The 23,160-nt window shown below is 44.5% G+C and overlaps 1 protein-coding gene across 1 annotated transcript; it reads right to left on the bottom strand.

Moving 5' to 3' along the window:
- Positions 1–10,107: 10,107 nt before the first annotated feature.
- Positions 10,108–22,414, bottom strand: nacc1a (nucleus accumbens associated 1, BEN and BTB (POZ) domain containing a). Its single transcript, XM_063018995.1, has 6 exons — positions 22,353–22,414; positions 16,078–17,091; positions 13,172–13,342; positions 12,232–12,337; positions 12,015–12,112; positions 10,108–11,005 (listed from the first exon to the last, which is right to left on the bottom strand). Exons 2-6 carry the CDS (start codon positions 17,060–17,062, stop codon positions 10,698–10,700), a joined length of 1,668 nt encoding a protein of 555 aa, XP_062875065.1. The 5' UTR covers positions 17,063–17,091; positions 22,353–22,414; the 3' UTR covers positions 10,108–10,697.
- Between the last annotated feature and the right edge of the window lie 746 nt (positions 22,415–23,160).

Raw genomic sequence — 23,160 nt, 5'->3', positions numbered from 1 at the left:
AGATGTTGATATCTAAATTGGCATTAATGGCTTAGATATTGTATTAAAAATGACAAAACTGGAACAACTATTGCTTTTACCTATTGCATCAGTACTTATATTTTATTATTAAATCAGTTTATTGCCAATTGAACTGGCTCAGTTGGTCAGTAAATGATTATTAAACAGTGCTGTATATTGAATCAGTATCAGTCTTTAACTGATATTTAAAGCTAAGTTAACAAAAAAAATTACATGTATGTGGACCTAAAGCTATATTACTTGACAAGTATGCAAAAAAAAGCAGTTATATTAGCAATACTGTAATATTTTTTAATGTCACTTGCAGCTTAGCTAACTAAGCAGCTTGCCCAACACTGCTTATTTCACTCACACTCATGCATCAGGTGATGAAGCAGTCTGAAGTCGGAGCTGTTCACACTAACCTCTGCATTTTTGTAAGCAGGTAAAGGAGTACAAGGCCAGTCAGCACTCACGACTCCACTGTGCAAGCAGTAATGGGAATATGTACTCAAGGTCTCTGTGTATTCAGCATCCACAGTGCTGTTAAAATGTGTTTATCTGACCCACACCCACACCCACACCCACACCCACCCACACCCACCCACCCACCCACCCACCCACCCACCCACCCACACACACACACACACACACACACACACACACACACACACACACACACACACACACACACACACACACACACACACACACACACACACACACACACACACACACTTCCTCTCAATTTGAATATATGTTATTAATGGTTATTGATCTTAAATCAGGACACACCCACACAGTTTTTAAATGATCATGTTATTTGGTACTGGAAATTGTCATTTTGATTGGATTGGATGATTGGTTATGTGTTCTTTATGGAATTTTGGTGTGCCAGCCACTGCTATAAGTATCTCCTACTGGAGTTAAAGACATTTACTCTGGTTTGCCATAGGCTTTGAGTCTTAAAATCTGAGGCTTTGTAACTGGTTTTAGGATTAATATATTATATTAACTTTCTCATTGTTCCTGAATTTCTTTTGATGTATGAATGGTGATCCTGTGTGTGTGTGTGTGTGTGTGTGTGTGTGTGTGTGTGTGTGTGTGTGTGTGTGTGTGTGTGTCTAGTCTCACTGGACCCAGATATCCAATCCATTTGTTTCCACACAGAGCCGGCTGATGTTGGATAGCTTTTTTCTTTTGTCCTTACTAAGGTTGTCTTTGTCTTATATTGAATTTAGCCTTGAAGACCTAAAACAATTGTGACAAATAAGCAAAAATCAGAAAAAGGAGAGAAATACTTTTTCAGGGCTCTGTATATAAAATACAATCGGTTACACACATTCTTTAACCTTTTAGCCTCCTAGTTTAAGGTGGAGGCTTAAGCAGAAACAGTGCTGGTATTTCCTCCAGCCAAAAGGTATTTCACAGGCATTCACAAAGAGGAAGTCGGTCTGCTCACTCAGACTTCTCAAAAATGTTTAACAGGAAACCGATTAGCACAGTACAATCCCAAACTGAACCTTTAATCTCTTTCACACTCAAAACCTCTGTAAATACTGGGTAGCATAGAATATATAAAACCCTATTTTGAACAAGTTGGAGCTGCCATGTCCTTACATTAATATAAATGTATATTTATGGCATTTAGCAGACACTTTTATCCAAAGCGACTTACAGTATACAGGCTAAGCAACTGAGGGTTAAGGGCCTGCTCAAGGGCCCGCTCAAGGGCCCAACAGTGGCAGCCTGGCAGTGGTGGGGTTTGAACCAGCAACCCTTTTATTACTAGTCTAGTACCTTGACCATTAGGCTACAACTGCCCTGCTTACAAGGGCTTTAAGGTTCTAATTAAGCTGAAAGAAATCATCAGCCCAGGATTGAAACCCCATCAAGCCACATCAGCTTACTTAGCAAAAACTTTTGTCCCAGAGCTGCATGTATTTAAAACGATAAAGTTGTGTATGTACCAAGGCCGTAGCCATGAACTGATCAAGGGGGTGGACCAAATCTACATGGATGTGAGGGGACTGGGGTTTTAGCAGGCCATTCTAAAACATTCCTGCTATCAATAACCAGTGGGAACACTAAATGATCCTACCCATATGCAAAGCTTGTGAATTGAATGTCATTTTTACATCAGTGTATTGGGGGGACAATTTGAGCACATCTAAATATATATTGTGATTACAGCCTTGGTACGTACACGGGATACGAGGGATCTTCAAAAAGTTTCTGCACTTTTATATTTTGGTTGAAAGCGGTGAGGGTGAGAGGAGTAGTTTGTTTGTTTGTTTATTAGGATTTTAACGTCATGATTTACACCTCACTTGCACGTCTTTGGACTGTGAGAGGAAACCGGAGCCCCCGGTGGAAACCCACGCGAACATGGGGAGAACATGCAAACTCCACACAGAAAGGACCCGGACCGCCCCACCTGGGGATCAGACCCAGGACCTTCTTGCTGTGAGGTGACAGTGCTACCCACTTAGCCACCGTGCCGCCCGGGAGGAGTAGTAATCAGTCGTGTCTGAGATACTGAGAGACGCTTATAGTCCGGATTTAGCTCCATCTGATTTCCAACTTTTTGGACGCTCAAAGAAGCTTTAAGGAGAAGAAGATTTTCATGTGATGATGATGTGAAAGCAGCGATGAATCAGTGGCTACACGCTCAACTAAAAACATTTTTTGCTGATGGCATTAAGAAGTTGGTACAACGCTGGGAAAAACACAGAAGGTGATTATGTAGAATTCTTAATAAATACATTATAAAGATAATAACCACTCAGATCAGGCAGTTTTGTTACAAACTTGTTTTTATTAAGATATCCAGATGTATTCTTTCAATTTTGTTTCCTTTTGTTTTTCTCTTTACAGTAGTTAATGTGCAATTCTATTTATCGATAATATCGGGTCACAGTTAGGGATTCACAAAGTTATTGGCACTCTGAACACAGACTCGAATGGCATGGATGGGCACGGGCATAACAGGGTCAACTGCTTGGGGAACAGCGAGGGGGCATGGCTGACAGGGAGGGGGGTATCGAACGGACAATGCTGCGCTGGACTCAGCTGGAAGCAGCATCTGGGTTACAACTCATGCTGTGAGTGCACAACAAACAATTTCATTAGTGCCTCTATAGAATTTACAGTATGTATATATTTATATATATTTATAGATATAGATCATCATAATATATTGTATAGCATGTAGTCATAGAAAGTGAAACAGGGGGCGGGTGACCCCGACACGCAAACGCTGCATCTTTTATAAAAGATTTACACTCCTGCTTTTGTGTAGTTAAAAGTGAGCTAGTACTGTCCCCATCACCCCCAAAACCTCCCACCATTCAAACCCCAAAACTGCATTTCTCAGGAAAGTAGGAATTCTCCATACTGATCTGTACACATAATTATTCACCACATAATAGATTAATTTATTACAAAAACATCAGGGTTTTCTTAGAACTACACATTGAGGAATTGGCTTAAAGGCAGAATATTGAGGTACACAGGAACAGAAGAGGTACGGCCAGGCACTCCGAGAGGACCGATCAGCACGTGTAGGTGTGTAATCTGACCAGCACTATGAACAAAGCGCTGGATATCCAGACCAAACTTAAACAACAAAAAGAAAGAAAGACACCACACACAGCAGATCAGTTCTCTCTGACGTGCCTCGGTTGCTGCCCCGAAGTGCACAGCAGCCAGAAAGAATGCATTCCCATAGAGAGGGGGAAGAAGGGGTGGGTGTAGAAATACAAACAAAATATATGGGCAAGTAAACTCTCACACTGGTTTCTGCTGTCTGTCCGGCCCCCGCGCCCACTGAGACTATTCAAGGTGTCGTGGTTCAGAAACGTGACCACGAGAATTCCCTGTTAAAGGTGCTTTTTAATGGGCGCGGAGGCTCAGACAGACAGTCGAACCAAAAAACAACCAAAACGATATGTCCTCTCGGTACTCAAAACTCTGGTCCCTTCTTTCATATAAAAAACACAATCTTTAGGCAATGTTATAAAAGAGAAAAAAACATCAGGCATCAACTTTTTTTCCTTTTCTTACTTTTTTTTTTCTCAAAAATAATGTAAACATGTTCAGTTCTTAAAGAAAAAGGCCCTCCATGTTGCAAAGCCGGCGGCATCTGGAGCAGACTGCATGTAGTGCACATAGGCTGCAGTGATTCTGTGTGTACAGCAGGTGGCATTAGGTGGCAGCGCTGCCTCACGGCCTATGCATGCAGTGTATGTATGCCATCTGTGCCATCAAAATGGAGGACGCAAGGGCATTGCTGCCAAGACAGAGGCAGATTAACACTATGTTCACACTACAGATCCAAATCTGTCAGTTTTACTTTACATGACAAAAAAAATCATACCGAATCCTGACATTTCATATTTATCTATAGATTAGTCAATGCACAGCCAATCTTTGACTCCAGTCTGAACAGACAGATAGAAATTCAGCTTGTGTCGTTATGCTGGAGTAATAAACCTATAATAAATCTCGCCTTTGGATTGTAATGTGTAATGTGTGAGCATTATAATATTAAGTCTATAAAATGTTCTAATATTCACATCATAAGAAGCTACAAGTGTGATCATTATTAAGGACTTATTTAAAATTCATGGAGACAATCGTGTCATGTCTTTGCAGTAGATTATATGAAGTTATTTTCTTACATTTCTTATATATAGAATCTTAGTCCACATAAGAATATTAAAATCTCACTACAGGTTGATTTATGGTACCGTTTGTACGAGCATCAATTGCTTCCGATTAGTCAAAAAGTGCTTCGTATGGTGGGGGGACAAAGCAGCTCAAATCTTTGCCCACCTTTGCAGTTATTGGTTACTAAAATGTGAATGTGTGTGGGTGCAGCTTTAACCCGCAAATCTCTTCTTAACTAAGCACCAGTGTGTACACGGGCACGGGAAACCAGTAGTGTCCCAAACTGCATACTATTGTACTAATTTATTTATTTATTAGGATTTTAATGTCATGTTTTACACACTTTGGTTACATTCATGACAGGACAGGTAGATTCATCAGTTCACAGGTTTTTATTGTCAGACACAGTCATGGACAATTTTGTATCTCCAATTATCCTGACTGCATGTCTGTGAACTGCACACAGAAAGGACCAGGACCGCCCCACCAGGACCTTCTTGCTGTGAGACGACAGTGCTACCCACTGAGCCATGCTTTACCACCACTTTTCCTGGTCAGTGGGTCAGAATGCAGAAACACACTCCAGACAGGATGCTAATTAAATTAAATAAAAACAGGCCAATTATGTTTTTAGGTTGACACGGGACTGGCTGACAGCACAGCTGGGGATTTGATTCCTCGATCCCAGCGGTTGTAGGCTGGCGTAATTTACCGCTGCGCCACCTGAGCGCCCACTGTATTTAAGATTAATACACCCAATTAGTAAACCATTCAAGGGAAACGGGCACGTTTAGGGATTTTTTTTAAGATCTAAAAATGCTGTGTGATGCCTAAGCGTTCCTCAAAAGCATCAAAATTAAAAATGAATCTTGATTGTCTGTATTAAGCAGAAAAACCTCCTAGTTCTACTAGTCAAACACTGATATTTGGGGGTCGTTTGAGAAAATCGGTCCAGATATCAACACAGACGTTTTTCTCATCGGTCCAGTTTTCCCAGGCTTTTTATCAGACCTAGTTTTGAGTATTTTTTGTACAAAGTTAGTTTCTCTATTCCTTTTAACTATTTATAAGATTATTTATATATTGAAATCACACAAGGCAAGTATTAAATACCATGCATTTTATTTCATACTCCAGTATTAGGCTAAAACTTTCCAAAAAAAAAATGTGCGTTTGAAAATGCATTTCTGCCCTTAATGATGTAATTTGAATATATAAAACTATAGGACCAGGCTGTGATTATAGGAATGAATTTTAAATGTGTATGAGTGTGTATAGTCCTTAATTAATTAAACAGATCTGTTCAGACTAGCGTTGGATATGAATAACCCAAAACAATCAGATTTCAGCAGCAAACAAAGGAAACAGTTTAATTTTTGCAGTGTGAACATAATCTTAACTTGCACGCTTGGCATCGATACCCCAACTGACCAGCATCTACACCACACAGCACCAGGATATGCCTATGATCCCCATCATTTCAGCACAAAATGAAAATAAAAATACCTTGTCAGTCATACAGCACTACACCGTACTCTTTCCTATCCTTACAAGACTTGGCAAGTCAACTCTGTGTTAGTACAGTTCAATACAGTACGTGTTGTTAAACAAACATAATAATAATTAACAAAAGAGAGATGTGTGCTAGTCTATGTAGATATAGATTTGATTTGGATGCTGTAAGTTTTTGCTCTCAGGCCTAAAAATCGAGTTATTGATGCTAACGTAGCAGCCGAGCGATTCTAACCGCGCACTCGGCCGAAAGCGGAACGAGCTGGAAGCGCAAACTCGAGTTACGTCAAGCAGAAGAAGTAAAAAAAATAAATGCTAAAAAATAAAAAAGATCTACTCTGTCACCCGATGAGTGACGTTCCTAAAAATAATTATCAAAAAAAAAAAAAAAAAGATAAACGTGGTAAAAAAAATCTGTTCAACAGTCTCATCAATATTTACATCAGCAAGAGTTCAGCACGGCTCGGCAGAATCTCGCCGACACGCTCACGGGAAAAACCCACCGACTGATCCGCTACAAAAACAAGGTGCACAATCCACCGGTCTCCTCTACAAAAGAATGTGCAAAAAGCACTAGTTCAGTCTACAACGAAAGGTGCAAAGAGCTCTGATTACTTTTAGCAGAAAGCTGCCGTGTCCCAGGAGAAAACTGAGCTCCGGCGTGTCACAAATGCATTTACGTACATGCATAACAATGATTATTTATCTGATACGGCCTCCGTTCTTTAGAGGTACTGATTTGTATCACACCCTGTGCTTAACATGCCCGCTGCACGTAAAATCTGCAGTAATTCTACGCATCATTGGTGCTACGCTGCAGCCGATCGACCACGTCAATGCATTTCCCCCCAATTTTTTCTCCCAGTCTAGTCGTATCCAATAACCTGATTGTATTTCGCCTCTACTGAGGAGGGCTGTAACTAGCACACGCCCCCTCTGACACATGTGCAATAACCGACCGCTTCTTTTCACCTTAACCAAGCATGCTCATACAGGAATCCATATCACACATGGAGAGGAGAGGAACACACTGATCTCCATTATTCCCCGTCTCTGTGCAGGCGCCATCGACCAGCCAGCAGAGGTCGTAACTGCAGCAGTTATGGGGAACCCCTGCGTCCCTCCCTCCGCCAGACAGGCCAATTATGTCCGCGTAGACACAGAGTTCAGTTCCTTTTTATAGGAATTTTGACAAGGCAGTTTAAAATTCTAATTTGAAATGTATAAAATGCTAACCTGCGTCCAATCGCATAACTGCACGGCTTTGTCGATCGCTGAATGACCGTTGATGCTTTGATTTACAGTCAATCTAACACGGTTAAAGCACTTATAGCAGCGTACCGTATAAAATTTTATATTATCCAACCAGACTACAAATTATTCTATAAACTATAACTATAAATCACAGAAACGTAGCACCATGATTCACAATCAGTCAGGAGCCTCAAGTAGATGGATGAAATTGTGTGTATGCTTAATTTAACTTTGTGTACATACCTGATTTGGAACCATACATACATTAAATGATTTGGAACCATATTCTGACATTAAATAGCATCTGTGAATTTCTGGTGTGACCAGGATGAAATGAGTCTGAATTAAGTTCTGGTTCGACTTTTAAACTGCTGGAAACGTGGCTGCTTCACAAGTCTGATTTTCTGAGGCGGATCTGACACGCTATCGGTGGCAAAGGTGTGCCAGGCGCTCTAATTATAGGAATTTTTTTGCAGCTGGCGAAACGGAGAAAGAAAAAAATAAACAAATGACTTAGAAGGATAATAAAGGAAAATGAACCGAGGAGTTCAGATGAGGATAAACGCTACTCTATTCTAATCCTGATGGAAATTTGGGCATGTGGTGGTATGCAAAGCATCATGGGTTGTACCAATGTGTAAAAGCTTAAGCCAGGAAAGCTTCCCAAAAAGGCGTACACGCCTAAACACACACACACACACACCTACGCCTGCCTTAAACCTTACCCAAATACCACCCACATGTGAGCACACAGAGCCAACTATGTGCAAGGAATGTACACAGATGCTAACATACAGAGACAGAGACGCAGACGTGCGCACACACACACACACACAAAGCACAGCTGCCCAAACAGGGGCATACAGAGGCTCTCGGACAGCTCATTCTCTTCTGGGACACAGGCAGTGTAAACCCTCCCCCAAGGCCACACACACATGCAAAACCACACAGAGTCATTTAACCCGTCTTTAAGACAGTAAGGTGCCCATGACAATAGGAAGCACGGTTTGTCCACCCCCGGGGCCTAATTTGCATGTGTGTAAGGATGTGTGTTCAGACGTATCGGGGGAGAGGTGCCCACACCGGGGCCATACAGGGTCACAAACTAGTACTGACAGTGTTCAGGCATTATATTTCAACAATTCTCAGTGACACAATCACAATTTAATAAGCCAAACGCTTTACAGCAGTTTCTAACACGCCCTCGTTGACTTTCACCTCACCGTTCTCATCTTAACGGCCGTTCCAACACTTTAATTCAGGTAAAGTTTGTTATATCAGATTTGATGTTTGGAGAAATCGAGTCAGTTAGTGTTGGTATGTCAAGCAAGAAAGCTTAAAGTTAGATGTCCAAATACTTTTGGTCATATAGTGTATAATGACTGGATCGTTGGCATTTATGTGAACACACTTTCTATGCCTGTACACAAACAAGCAACTACAGTGTATGTAGCTAATTTAGACTTTAGACAGTAGGGGAGCACAATTATTCAAGCGATCACATGATCATGATTTCCGGCTCCCTTGATTAGTTTGTTTGTTTATTACGATTTTAACGTCATGTTTTACACTTTGGTTACATTCATGACAGAAATGGTAGTTACTCATTACACAAGATTCATCAGTTCACAAGTTTAATATCAAACACAGTCATGGACAATTTTGTATCTCCAGCTCACCTCACTTGCACGTCTTTGGACTGTGGGAGGAAACCGGAGCTTCTGGAGGAAACCCCACACAGAAAAGACCCGGACCCAGGACCTTCTTGCTGTGAGGCGACAGTGCTACCCCACCGAGCCACCGTGCCGCCCCCTTGATTAGTAAAACATGATTGATTGTGATAAATTTAGTTGAACTCAACTTACTGGATGTTTTACATAAACTCTTGTGGTTTAAATCAGGTTTTCGGGGTAAAACTGGGCCAAATCAGGTATACAGACCATAGCGATCCACTGTGGTGACCCCTAACGGGAGCTGCAGAGAGACAGCAGGCACTGCAACATCATTGGTTTCAAATTAAACTGCATTTATTGATGTGCAAAATCCGAAATCTTCCCTAAACGTAAAGTTTTTGGTGTGACCTCATCTTTAAAAAGCAGCAAGACAAGTTCCTCGTCCACGACACGAACACAGCATTAGCGACCACTAACGGCCTTCTGAGCCGCGAGGGAAGTCAAACAGGGCGTGTTGAATCCCACACCGGACAGCAAGTCCGAATTTGTCCGAATTTGAAAACGGGCGACTGACAGAATCAACGAATAACAGTAACTGCACACCGAGTCACAAGCTAGAGGAGCTCGATTTCTCACAGCCAGTCAGGTACAAGCTAAGCGCAGAGCTTCTAAAAGATATCAGTATGCAAAAATAATTCTCTTTTCGCCACGTTCTTCTGAAATCCCGTAGCAAGACGCGTCCCGACAAACACTTAGGTGACGAAAGCGAGAAAAAAAAAATAAACGGAAAAAAAATAAACACACACAAAAAGAGATTTTAAACAATCCCTCTCTTTCTCAGTATGCACACGTCAAAGGTGCAAGTAGATAAATATATTTTTAAAATATGACTAATCTTTCTGTCCCCCTTTACTTTTACTGTCCTAAATCGTACGTTATCGAGTGAAAGAACTCAGGAAAAATCAGGGAGAGATTAACAAAGAACAGGATTCACTTTTTTTCTTTTCTCTTCTGGTTGGAATACCAGACGTTTTGAGGAAGAGTAGGAGTAGAGGAGGGAATATAAATTCTTTCCGAATTGGAGACAGAAGAAGCCACCTACATCTCTCTTTCTATTGCTCTCTCTCTCTCGGCTCCGTCCTCTCCCTCCATCGCTACAGTGGCTACGACTTTTGGCCTATTATTTCTCTGGCCAAATACAATCGGCTTGTCTCGCGACACTTGGTGCTGCGGACGCATACATTCAAAAATATTAGTACAGTGTGATTAGGGGAACCGCGACCTCTGCGCTCGCACCCACACGGATGTTACGGAGGCCTTGTTTTACGAGCCAAATCAAAATCACACAATATACAGATTGGTAAAGCATGGAAGCAAGAGGCTTCTGTGCAAAAAAGGGGTTATTTAGGGGGAAAAACAAACCAAAAAAAAACATGAAAATAAAACCAGAGGCGCCCCGGCCTTCTGCTAAACCCCACTTACTCCTCCAGACTCCCGCAGGCAGAGGTAGCGGAGGACAGAGTCACACGGATACCAAGGCAGGGGTGGAAAAGGACAGGAGGCGGGGTTTCCCTCTTTGCGGCCCACTCATTGGAACAGACCTCCAGCGTCTCCGCCCACGCCCTGCGCCAAGGATTCAGATGAAGGAGCCGTCTCGAGCGAGGCCCCGCCCTCCAGATCGGCCGCCCCGAAAGCCGCCTCGGCTCCCAGAGCCTCAGCCTCCATCTTCACGCCGTCCGGAAGGAAGCCGGTGTAGGCGTCGCTCTCGGCCATGAGCAGCTTCAGCTTGGGGATCCAGCTCTTGCGGACGACGCGCCGCGCGTTGGTGCACATGTCCGCCGCGATGGCGTTCATCTCGCTCTCCTTGAAGCTCGTCGCAAAGTTCTGACAGTAATCTGAGCGGAACAAAAGGCAGAAGAGTGACAAACTTGAAGGACAGTGATGCTAAGGGGCAACAATAGAGTCACAGCAAACTATTTTGCACCGAACGGTTCAAAATTAGGCCCAGGATGGGCTAATAGAGGTGTTTGCCCAGCTTATTTCTTAAGATTTTAACATCATGTTTTACAAACTTTGGTCACATCCATGACAGAACAGGTAGTTACTGGTTACACTGGTTAAGATTCATCAGTTCAAGTCTTTAATGTCAACCAGTCATGGACAATTTTGTATCTCCAATTCACCTCACTTGCATTCAATCACCCACGAAGACACAAGGGAGAACATGCAAACTCCACACCCGGACCTCCCTGCGGTGAGGCAACAGTGCTACCCACCAAGCCACTGTGCCGCCCATTGTCAAAGATGAAATATCCCAACTGTAAATAACACAGGTAACAGTTCCTATTGGACAATAAATATATTACTGGGTGCTTAGGTAGCAAACTGCACTCAACAATGCCGGGATCCAGGGTTCGAACCCCCAGCGGTGCTATCGCCCATTAGGTGTCTACAAACAGACATGATTGGCTATGTCTGAGACAGGGGAAGGCCGAGGCCACGTGATAGATTGGTGTCTTTTGATTCTGGGAAACCAGATCCACAGCAACACAGGCACCGTGGCCTCACAGCAAGAAGATCCTGGGTTCTTTCTGTGTGGATTTTGCATGTTCTCCCCGTGTCTGTGTGGGTTTCCTCCGAGAGCATTGTCCATGACTGTGTTTGACATTGAACTGGTGAACCTTGTGTAATAAGTAACTACCGTTCCTGTCATAATTGTAACAAAAGTGTAAAACATGACGTTAAAATCCTAATAAATAAATAAATAAACCCCCCCCCCCCCCCCCCCCCAATCCCAACCAGGATGAAACGTTGGTAAAACAGGAAATGATGATGTTGTTCTGAATGTTATTAGAGTTTGGACTTAATACTGGTTTAATAATCCAACTGTGATAGGAGACTCACATTTGACGGCGTGCAGGACGCGGCTGTCCAGTGGCTTGCGGCTGGGGTCGTTGGTGGACGAGCGGATGCCGGTGCCACAACTGTTAGCCAGAGTGCTCCTGTGAAAGACAAAGGGAGTGATTCAGCTGCTATAAAAAAGGAGCTGAACTGAATAATCACACACACACACACACACACACACACACACACACACACACACACACACACACTTACTTACCTATCAAAGAAAGCAGCCAGTAGCCTCCTCAGCAACACTTTGTGTCTGGTACCTGCGCTGACGTGACAGTTCATCAGCTGGGCTCGTGAAATGTAAACACCCGTTCCTACACACAACAAACACACCACCATCAGCGGGTTTTACATACGCACACACCGGGCACGCATCACCGTCAGCACCTTTACACTGACGATCCGTGATGGAGCGTTCATGAACTCAGCCAGAACTTTTTAACAAGTACAGCATGTTCAGGTAATGTTTATTCGCCTCACCACACACCTAAAAACAAGATTCAAATTTGTGCAGACTTGAGCTGATGTGGCATAATGCTAAGGCACTGAGAGTGCACTGACAAGTGTATCTCCCAATGGCTAGGCTGTTCAACCAAACCCCCCTACTCCTTAGACATAGCCAATCATTCGTGTGTAGATGCCCGAAAAGCAGATATCACCGCCGATATACGAACCCTGGATCTCAGCGATAGTGGGCTCATGTATTTTTTGTGCACCACTCATCTGCTGTTGAGGAGCCTATCCCAGCTTTTCAATGGGCACAAGGCACACAGTAACACCCTGGACGGGGCGCCAGTCCATCGCAGGGCACACACACACACTCATTCACCTATAAAGCAATTCGGTGTCCCCAATTAACATGACTGCATGTTTTTGGACTGTGGGATGAAACCGGAGCTCCCGGAGGAAACCCACACAGACAAAAGGGAGAACATGCAAACTCCACACAGAAAGGACCCGGACCTCCCGCCTGGGGATCAAACCCAGGACCTTCCTGCTGTGAGGCGACAGTGCTACCTGCTGAGCCACCGTGCCGCCCGAACGGAGTTACAGTGCATGTAAAAGGTATTTTAGGTCCAATTTTGTTTTATATTTATAAACTAAAATGACACATTCGAAACACACAGAGACTCATCAGCATCCCTAACCTGTGACCAGCTCTAACTTCTCGGCCGGGTCGCCCTCCTCGTATAGTTTGGGATGGCACCGGTTGCCGATTTGGGCAATAAGTTCAGCAGGGAGTGATGCCAAGTCCTGGCGTCCCCGCATCCGGCTCCGGGTCTCTGAGTGTTCAGGCAGAGCTTCCACACGCTCTCCACCTAAAGGTGTGAAGAGAGAGAGAGAGAGAGAGAGAGAACGAGAGAGAGAGAGAGAGAGAGAGACTTGTTAGCACATTTGCACCAAACCAGGTAAACGGAGGTGAAAATTTACACACACATGGTCAAAATACCAAAAAATGGTCAAAATACGGACACCCATTTCAACCAGTAGATTTACTTCTTGTAGCTCAATCTTTAAATCTAAGCATCCAGTCATACACTATATGGCCAAAAGTATTTGGACACCTGACCATGAGCTTTTAAAAAGAACAAAACAAATGGTATTAAAATATGCAGCTGTAGCCTAGCGGTTAAGGTACTGGACTAGTAATCAGAAACTCGCTGGTTTAAGCCCCACCACTGCCAGGTTGCTGCTGTTGGGCCCTTGAGCAAGGCCCTTAACCCTCAATTGCAATCGAAAACGTAAATGTAATGTGAATGCAAGATAGACTGATGTCTATGTGATCTTTTCAGCTATAACAGCCACGACTCTTCTGAGAAGGCTCCTGGCAAGATTTGATGTCCAGGTTCATTCCAAAGCTGTTCATTGCGACACAGTCATGCTGGAGTAGAAAGGGCCTTCCCTAAACTGTTGCTGCAAAGTCAGGAGCATATCATGTCCCCATTCATTTATTACACCTGTTAGCGAATGTTGTGAACGGGTGTCCCAATACTTTCTTATTTAACCTGCAGTGGAATGGATCGTACTGCAGAAGACCTGGAGAGTTAAGAAATGATTTGATGAGCTTGATGTTTATGGACTAAACACCTTTGGGATAGATTAAGAGCTGAATGTAAATCAAGCCTCATCACCCAGCATCGCTGCACATCCTTCGCAATGTTTATGTGGATGAATAAAAGGAAATTGAGACAAAATTTCAGGAGTGGAGACTGTTATGGCAACACAAGTGCTGAGTTTTGCATCCAAAAGCCTGGCATGACTGGACCTGTATTTATTGCACCAGCGTGCCAGGGTGCATGAGTCTGTGAGAACATGAAATATACAAGAACGAAGTTAAATCAATTTGTTTATTGTTTGTCCTTTTAATTTTTCCATTTTAAATTCTGACTTGTGAGGAGTGACGTTTGCATGCTGAATGCTACCACAGTGCCACCCTGCCTATAGCAAACAGTACTAACGCTCCATATAGTGTATTTGCCTTTCCATCCAAATGTTTACCACTGTTTAAATGAACGCTTCCATCAACTACTCATACCGGGGCGAAGCAGGGAAATGTAATCAAAACAGTGCCGGCCAAACACAGGCACGCAGAAAGTAAAACATCCAATCATTGAGTCATCATTTATTCATTCAGCTTCTCCTTCATCACCAACTTTCCACCTCAGCCCAGCAGAAAAAAAACGCTGCTATTTAAAGGGCTGTGAAAATGCACTCGCCGTGTCATGATTTATTTTATTCACGCAGAATTTTTTCAGATCCTCAAGCACATTGAGATATCAGATCAAAACAGCAAAGACAGTGATCATTCAGAGGCAAAAAGCGGTCAAAACAAACTGCCCCTTCGGTTAGTCCACCAGAAACCTAATTTAATTATTAATCAGGTTTAATTAAACTAGACGATGGCTTGATTGCTGCCGACTCTGCTGAAGAGGTTCAATTTAACCAAAGTAAAGCAGCTAAAGGTCTCAACAAACAGCACACGATGCTGCAAACGAACAAAAAAATGTTAAGATGTTAGAAGCAGGAAAAATGGGCGAGCGTGAGGATCTGAGTGAGTTTGACGAGGGCCAGATTGTGATGGCTAGACGACTGGGTCAGAGCATCTCCAAAACTGCAGCTCTTGTGGGGTGTTCCCGGTCTGCAGTAGTAAATCTTCCCAGAAGTGGCCGAGCTATCAAAAGCACACTTAACTCATCAGCAAAGTCACAAAAAACTCAAACAAGCATCTAAGGCCCTGCCTGCCAGCCCTGCCTGTGTCACAAGTCCACCATTGGAAAGAAAGACTTACAAGTTGGTCTCCAAAGGTAACTTGGAAGGTATAAACAAGAGCTAACCAAGAGGAACGTTTGTTTGTTTATTTAATTCTTAACCCCATGTCAGCAGCTATGGCTAATATCATGACTGAATAATAAATTCAGTCCTTAAACATCAGAGTAGGGGGTCGATTTGCTTTCTTTACTTATGTGTATGAGCCATTTCAAAGACTCCACCGAACCACAGCGAGTGTCCTTATATCTAAATAAAGAAACCTTGCAGCTGTAGTAAATCTTCCCAGAAGTGGCCGGCCTACCAAAAGCACACTGTTAACTCATCAGGCCATCGTGCCTGTGTCACGTAAGTCCACCATTGGAAATGAAGACCTACAAGTTGGTCTCCAAATATAAGTCGGAAGGTAAAAAAAAAAGAGCTAACCAAAAGGAATGCAAAGGCTCTATTTTTTGGAATAATATTAAGTGGCGTAATGACTTAAAAGTGGAACTTTTTGGAGGACACTGGTCCTGTTAGAGCTGCAGTAAACACAACACACTCGGCAATAGGGACTTTACAGCAACAGTCCAACATTATGGTAGTAGTGATGATGTGAGGATGCTTTGCTTCTTCAGCGCATGACTGACTTGCATCATATATTAATTCATTTTTCTTGGTCTTGGCTGCTCCCATAGTTAGGGGCCTGTCTGGCTGATAGCACCACTGTAGCACCCCAGCGTATTTTACCGCTGCACCACCGGAGCACCTACATATCTATTAAAAATCTGACCTCCATCACACTCACCTACGGCGCCCATATTGAGCATACTGTACATGGTGTACATGTTGCAGATCTGCCTGTACTGCTCCTCCGCACCGTCCTCCGCGACCTCTTCCTCCTCCTCGTCGTCATGGTAGGAGATGGGCGAGTCACTGGCATAGGCGCTAACGGTGCCTGGGCTTGTGCCCTCAGGCGTGGCACTGCTGCTCGCCCCGTTACCATTGGTGGTGTGGCTTGTTGGTGCCGCAGCCAAACCCACAGCCAGTCCCTGTGGCTGGATGGCACTGTTGCGTGTCATGTCTTGGGAAAAGCGGGCAGCTTTGCGTCCACCAGTTCCTCCAGCTCCGCCGGTTCCTTCCCAGAGGCGTTTGGCCACTGGGGTGCAGACCACCGAGTAGGGCGAGGCCTCGGGCTGCTCTGCCTTAACACGAGACAACAGAGGCAGTGGGGTGAGGCAAGAAGAGGGGCGACTGGTAGCCGTTACACCTCCTCCGCCTCCTACACCACCACCGCCGCCTCCTCCTCCATTGGCAGAGACGCCAACAGCCGTCTGAGTGACGGGACTCTGAGGTTCGGATGGCGGCGTCTCCTCGACGTGGAGACCCTGCGAGTCGCAGCTGGGCGAGCTGACTTTGAGGAAGAACTCTGTACCCTTCTCCATGATCTGCTGGATCTGCAAGAACCCGGCGGTGTACATGAGCAGGAACTGGTCGCCCACGTTCATGCTAAGACGACCCGTGTAGCAGAAGGCCAGAATCTGCTGGAAGCTTTGAGGCTGAACCGCCGGCGGCAGCTCCACCACGGCGGACGCCTTGCCGCCGGTGCCGCTGTTGAAGAGGTCACGGAAATAGGCGCTGCTGGCCGCCAGGACGGCCCGGTGCGCCTTGAAGGCGTGGCCCTTTACCACCACTGAGATATCACAGTACAGGCCCTGTAGCCGCTGCTCATTTAGACACTCCAGGACGTTGTTGCCGAAGTTGGGAATCGCCATCTGAAGGGTCTGAGCCATGGCGCTATGGCCAGCAGCACCACGGGAATCTGAAAGAGCAGAACAGAAGAGTCAGAAATAGAGTAGAACTTAATATCAGTACTACTGTATTCTATTTGATTAGTTTTATCTCAGTGTCGACCTATTCATGTCTGTTGGTCATCGGGGCTAAAACAAGAAGTAAAAGCTATGCGTACACTTCCAAATATTTTGAAGAGTTAAATCATGTCCTGCTTAAATTATTACAGCTCTCTAGCTAGATACAGTCTGCTTTCAAATGCATTTCTTATTGAGATCAGAGGAAATCATGCCAATACGCAAAGTAAGCCAGCAGTCTCGAGCAGTTGGAAAAGAGCGTCTTCTACATTTTTTGTTTTGGATTTCAAGTCCTAAGCTGCCATAATTTGATTCTGGATTGATTAGGGCAGGAGATAATACAAGGAAAAGCTTCCTGGCACGTCTCGATAATTGCCATATGGGCTAAATCAGGGGCACCCTAATGGGGTGGAAAGCAACACTTTCAGGAGCTCTGAAGTAGACGGGGAGTCGTGCATTTTTCTTTTTACAGTCTGTGAATAATATGGAGTTGCGTTAGCCTGGCATTGGCACCAGTTCAGGGTATTCATGCCTTGTACCCACAGTTTTCCCAGTGGAACCTGACCCACTGCAACCCCAAGCAATTACAGGTAAAGTGGTTGATAAAAATGAAATAAAACACATGAAATATTTTGCTTTCTAGCTTTTGCATAGCTACACATAAAAGCTGCTCTGTTACTATCAGATCAATAACGGTATTTGCTGTGGTTGGACAACACATCTGATCAAATATCAATCCACCATCTGATCTGGTATCAGATCAGGACATCCAGTATTCCTGGTATTCAAGTAAAAAAATAAAAAAAAAAGCCATTTTCCATTCTGAATTCCTTGGCCACACAGACGTCGAGCCATCTCGTGCTAACAAGGACCACGATTTCTGTGCGCCAGGAGCAGATCGGTTAACCAGGCTGATAGATCAGGATCTGGCAGTGCTGTTCCTGCTCCTTCACGGCTTCCAAAAGAATGCCAAACAAGACACATCTGGTCTGCAGAACTACTTGAGCAGGACCTGACTTTTATTTCAGTCTATTTGGGGGACATCGTCGACACGGTACAGCTCGTTCTCACCTGACAAAGCCACGCTGGCACAGATGGGAAAGTTAGAGCTTTTAAGCAAAAAGAAACCAAAACCTGTGTGTGTGTGTGTGTGTGAGATTAAAAATAACAGCCGCTTATGGTAGACGTCCCAAAGTCTCCCAGTACTGACCGAGACACAAGATGATGTGACTTTAACATTAACAAAAATCCAAACCTTACTCGAATGGGGTAAAGAAGTGCCCTCTTTGTCTCGGGCTCTAACTCCCTACCTCCCACACACACAGAGCACGCCACACACATCAGACAAAACGGCTTGTTTACAGTTGGCCTGAATCACACACATACACTGTGAGGCCTGGGGTTTATTTAAGAACTTTTTCTCCAGTGAGGGGGGAGGAGAAGGAGACACCAAATGGAGAGAGGAGAGATCCTCAGACTCAGACTCCTTAAATCCCAAAAAGTTCATCACACAACAGACAGAGTGCAAAGCAATTATCAATAATGCTGCAGTACCTTAACATACAAATGAATGGCTTTTGCAACCATAAAGTAGATTTCCAGTAATTCCGTTAAAATTTGGACTCATTTTTCCCTTTTCCCCTCTAGTTGTATCCAATTTGCCACCTTGCTGCCACTGCCCCCACCTCCTACCCCTGTCACGCACCCCACCCCCTATGGCACACCGACCACTTCTTTTCACCTTTTAGAGACGGGGTCTTACAGAGAGCGGTATCACGTATGGAGAGTCACACACTTCCACTTCTATCTATGATCAACCAGCCCTCGTACAGGCGACCGTCCAGCAGAAGCTGTAATTAAAGCAGGGATGAAGCACCTTGGCAAGACCATTGTCCCCCCAGACACACAGCCAACTGTGAGTAGCCATAACCGGTGCAACTTAGCCAGTGACTGTGACCCTGTGGTCTAACTGAGCCAGCGTGGCTTCCGTTCCATATTTTCACATTTCCAATGGGTTAGTAAACTTCTCCACATCTGAGCTTTTCCATGATTTACACATTCATGGCTTGTTCTGAATGTTATTTAAATTTGCTCGACCACAAGGCTACTCAGTGGTGGTCCTAAAAACCTACTGCCCTACCAAGACAAATGATCAAGCTCATAAAGAGATTAATTATGAGCTCATAAGCCAAAGTAAATAGGAAAACCCTAAAACTCTCTAATGCAACGCTCTAATGTAATGACCTTACAAAGAGATGGGCAGTTGTAGCCTAGAGATGGGCAGTTTAAGCCCCACCACTGGCAGGTTGTCACTGTTGGGCCCTTGAGCAAGGCCCTTAACCCTCAATTGCTTAAACAATATACTGTCACTGTACTGTAAGTGGCTTTGGATAAAAAAAAATGCCGTAAATGTAAAGACAAATGATTAAGCTTATAAAGAGCCTAATGATGAGCTCATAAGCCAAATGAGGTGGAAAGTGGGCTCTACCATAATGACAGACCTTACAAAGGGATGGGTTATTTAACCTTGTGAAGTTATTAAAACACTGGACCACATTATTATTACACAAATGTTGAATATCGATGATTTACTGAACAAACTTAATATACTTTAAATGTGCAATGATATAAAATAGGTTATTTTTAAAGCACTGTGAAGAACTATAGTGAAGAACTAAATGCCTTCCAACCAAAAGAAAAACACTTAGATCAATTCCAGGTATAAGTGCCACATGGCGTCAATTCAAAACAACGATCGGGCGGCATGGTGGCCCGGTGGGTAGCACTGTCGCCTCACATGCAGGTTCGATCCCCAGGTGGAGCGGTCCGGATACTTTCTGTGTGGAGTTTGCAGGTTCTCACCGTGTCTGTGTGGGTTTCCTCCGGGTGAATTGGAGATACAAGAATGTCCATGACCGTGTTTGACATTAAACTTGAACTGATAACTTAACATACGTCTAATGTGCAATCCAAGACAACGACATATTTATCAAAGCACGGTGAAGAAATGTGGTAAAGAACAAAAAACAAATAACTTAAATCAATGTCAGGCATAAGTGCCCATAATACATACAACGGCCACATGGCATCAATTCAAAACACGGTGGGTAGCACGGTCACCTCACAGCAAGAAGGTCCTGGGTTCGATTCCCAGGTGGACCGGTCCGGGTCCTTTCTGTGTCGAGTTTGCATGTTCTCCCCGTGTCTGTGTGGGTTTCCTCCGGGTGCTGCGGTTTCCTCCCACAGTCCAAAGACAAGCAAGCAAGTGAGGTGAATAGGAGACACTAAATTGTCCATGACTGTGTTCGATATTACCTTGTGAAGTGATGAACCTTGTGTAACTACCGTTTCTGTCATGAATGTAACCAGGGTGTAAAACATGACGTTAAAATCCTAATAAATAAATAAAACACTGGATCACATTATTTTTATACAAATGTTGAATACAAATGCTTTACTGAACAAACTTAATATACTTTAAATGTGCAATGACATAAAATATGTTGGCATAATATGGCATCAATTCAAAATAACGATCGGGTGGCTCGGTGGGTCGAACGGTCACCTCACAGCAAGAAGGTCCTGGGTTCGATTCCCAGGTGGACCGGTCCGGGTCCTTTCTGTGTCGAGTTTGCATGTTCTCCCCGTGTCTGTGTGGTTTTCCTCCGGGTGCTCCGGTTTCCTCCCACAGTCCAAAGACAAGCAAGCAAGTGAGGTGAATTTGAGATACTGAACTGTCCATGACTGTTTGGCATTAAAGTCGAACTGATGAATCTTGTGAATGTAACCAAAGTGGGTGAAATATGAGATTAAAATCCAGTGATAGCTCAGTGGTTAAGGTATCGGATTAGTGAACAGAAGGTTGCCGGTTCCAGCCCCGCCACCACCAAGTTGCCACTGTTGGGTCCCTGAGCAAGGCCCTTAACCCTCGATTGCTCATTGCGTTCGGCTCATTGTGCAAGTCGCTTTGGATAAAAGCGTCTGCTAAATGCTGAAAATGTAAATGTAAATGTAAAATCCTAATAAATAAATAAACAAAACAACGATCGGGCGGCACAGTGGCTCACACTGTCGCCTCACAGCAAGAAGGTCCTGGGTTCGACCCGCAACGTGGAGCATGTTCTCGCCGTGTCTGTGTGGGTTTTCCTCCGGGTGCTCCGGTCTCCTCCCATAGTCCAAAGACAAGCAAGCAAGCAAGCGAGGTGAATTTGAGATACTGAACTGTCCATGATTGCTTGACATTAAAGTCGAACTGATGAATCTTGTGAATGTAACCAAAGTGGGTAAAATATGACATTAAAATCCTAATAAATAAATTAATAAATGAACTATATATCTGATGATTAAGCACAAATAAGTAAACAGAAGCCAAACCTCTGTCCGATTGGGGTGCCGGTGGAGTTGAGCAATGCAGGCCAGGCTAGCCTGCTGTATGCCAGTCAGCCTGCCCTGGCACGATGCGTGGGCGCACAGCCACGCCAATCACGCAGTACAGGACCCCAGATGGAGAAATGCGTCCAGCTAAAAGGCGATCAGAGCTCAATGATGGCACCAAAACAACCGAGTCCGCCTGCATGTGCGGCTTATGCCCCTAACGGAGTGCCAAGTGCGTCCGGAGGCCTGCGGTGCTCTAGCGTGGCAGAGCTCAAATCTGCTCTCAGCCAGGCGACTGAATTACAGCTTTTTAAAACCTCCGGTTCTGAGTGAAATCCGGATTTGAAGCCTGGATCACATGTAGCCCGGGTTGTGTGATGCCCGGTGTACCGCACCTTGTCTTATTTTACAGACATCAACAGGTCATCCCGGGACAAATGCAGGCGAGCCGGACTGTACCACTTGTAACAGTGTGGCGGGGGGGATCCGCACACAGCGCCGGTTTAAAACGTCAAATCACGCAGCGTCAAAGCGACACAAAAATGCGCTTTATATGTTCACATACACACTGTACAGATTTAACACATCACACCAATTCCAGGCACGGCTGTTTACAAAATACACATTCGTGCTGTTTCCAGCGGACCCCGCAACAGCTGTCAAGCTGTCCGTGATTCGGAGATCCGCGAAGTGGTTAAACTTTTGAGTCGGTACCGTTCGACTGCGCCCATCCCCCACCGCACACCTTCCCCAAAACAATCCCCCCAAACCCGGACCCCTGACTCCCGCTACCTCACACGACCCCGGTGTGGTGAGAGAGGTTCCCGGACGAGATACTCACCCCCGAGCTGAAGCCGTTCCTGTAGTGTTAGGGAAGCGAGCAGCGGTACAGCGGTGTAGTGGCCTGCTCTCTCTCTCTCTCTCTCTCTCTCTCTCTCTACCACAAACACCCATTCATTGTGCCTAATCAGGCTGTGCAGTCAATCATCGAGCCATCGAGCGAGAACGCAGAATCACAGATCGCTGGACGTGACTCCCCCTCTGGCTCTTAACCGGGTTGCCAGATTCTCTTTAAAAAAATGAAAAACGCCAAACTTTGCCAACAAGTACTGTGTTGAGTTTAGCTAGGAGGTTCCTCTCAAGGGTTCTTTATACAGTATGTGTATTTATTTTATTAGGATGTTTACACACTTTGGTTACATTCATGACAAAACACAAGTCACTCGTTACACAAGATTCATAAGTTCAAGTTTAATGTTAAACACAGCCAAGGACAGTTTAGTATTTCCAATTCATCTCACTTGCAACGTCTTTGGACTGTGGGAGGAAACCCACGCAGACATGGGGAGAATATGAAAACTCCACACAGAAAAGAACCCCGTCCGTCCCACCTGGGGATCGAACCCAAGACCTTATTGCTGTGAGGTGACGGTGCTACCCACCGAGCCACTGTGCCGACCAATGCTATAAAGTTGCATTTTTGTCATTTAGCAGACACTTTTTTCCAAAGCGACATACAGTACTGTGACAGTATATGGAGATACAAAAGTCTAAGCAGTTGGGGGTTAAGAGTCTTGCTCAAGGGCCCAACAGTGACAACCTGGCAGTGGTGGGGCTCAAACCAGCAACCTTCTGATTACTAGTCCAGT

The sequence above is a fragment of the Trichomycterus rosablanca genome, chromosome 22, assembly GCF_030014385.1.
Source record: "Trichomycterus rosablanca isolate fTriRos1 chromosome 22, fTriRos1.hap1, whole genome shotgun sequence".
NCBI lineage: Eukaryota > Metazoa > Chordata > Actinopteri > Siluriformes > Trichomycteridae > Trichomycterus > Trichomycterus rosablanca.
This window is presented reverse-complemented; position numbering and strand designations above follow the sequence as displayed.

What these genes read in the sequence shown, in the direction of transcription:
- nacc1a (XM_063018995.1), bottom strand. Translation starts at nt 17,062, where the DNA reads ATGGCTCAGACCCTTCAGATGGCGATTCCCAACTTCGGCAACAACGTC. An exon ending in GCTCAATATGGGCGCCGTAG is followed by an intron (nt 13,343 to 16,077) that starts GTGAGTGTGATG and finishes TCACACCTTTAG; the next exon opens with GTGGAGAGCGTGTGGAAGCT. An exon ending in CTGGCTGCTTTCTTTGATAG is followed by an intron (nt 12,113 to 12,231) that starts GTAAGTAAGTGT and finishes TGTCTTTCACAG; the next exon opens with GAGCACTCTGGCTAACAGTT.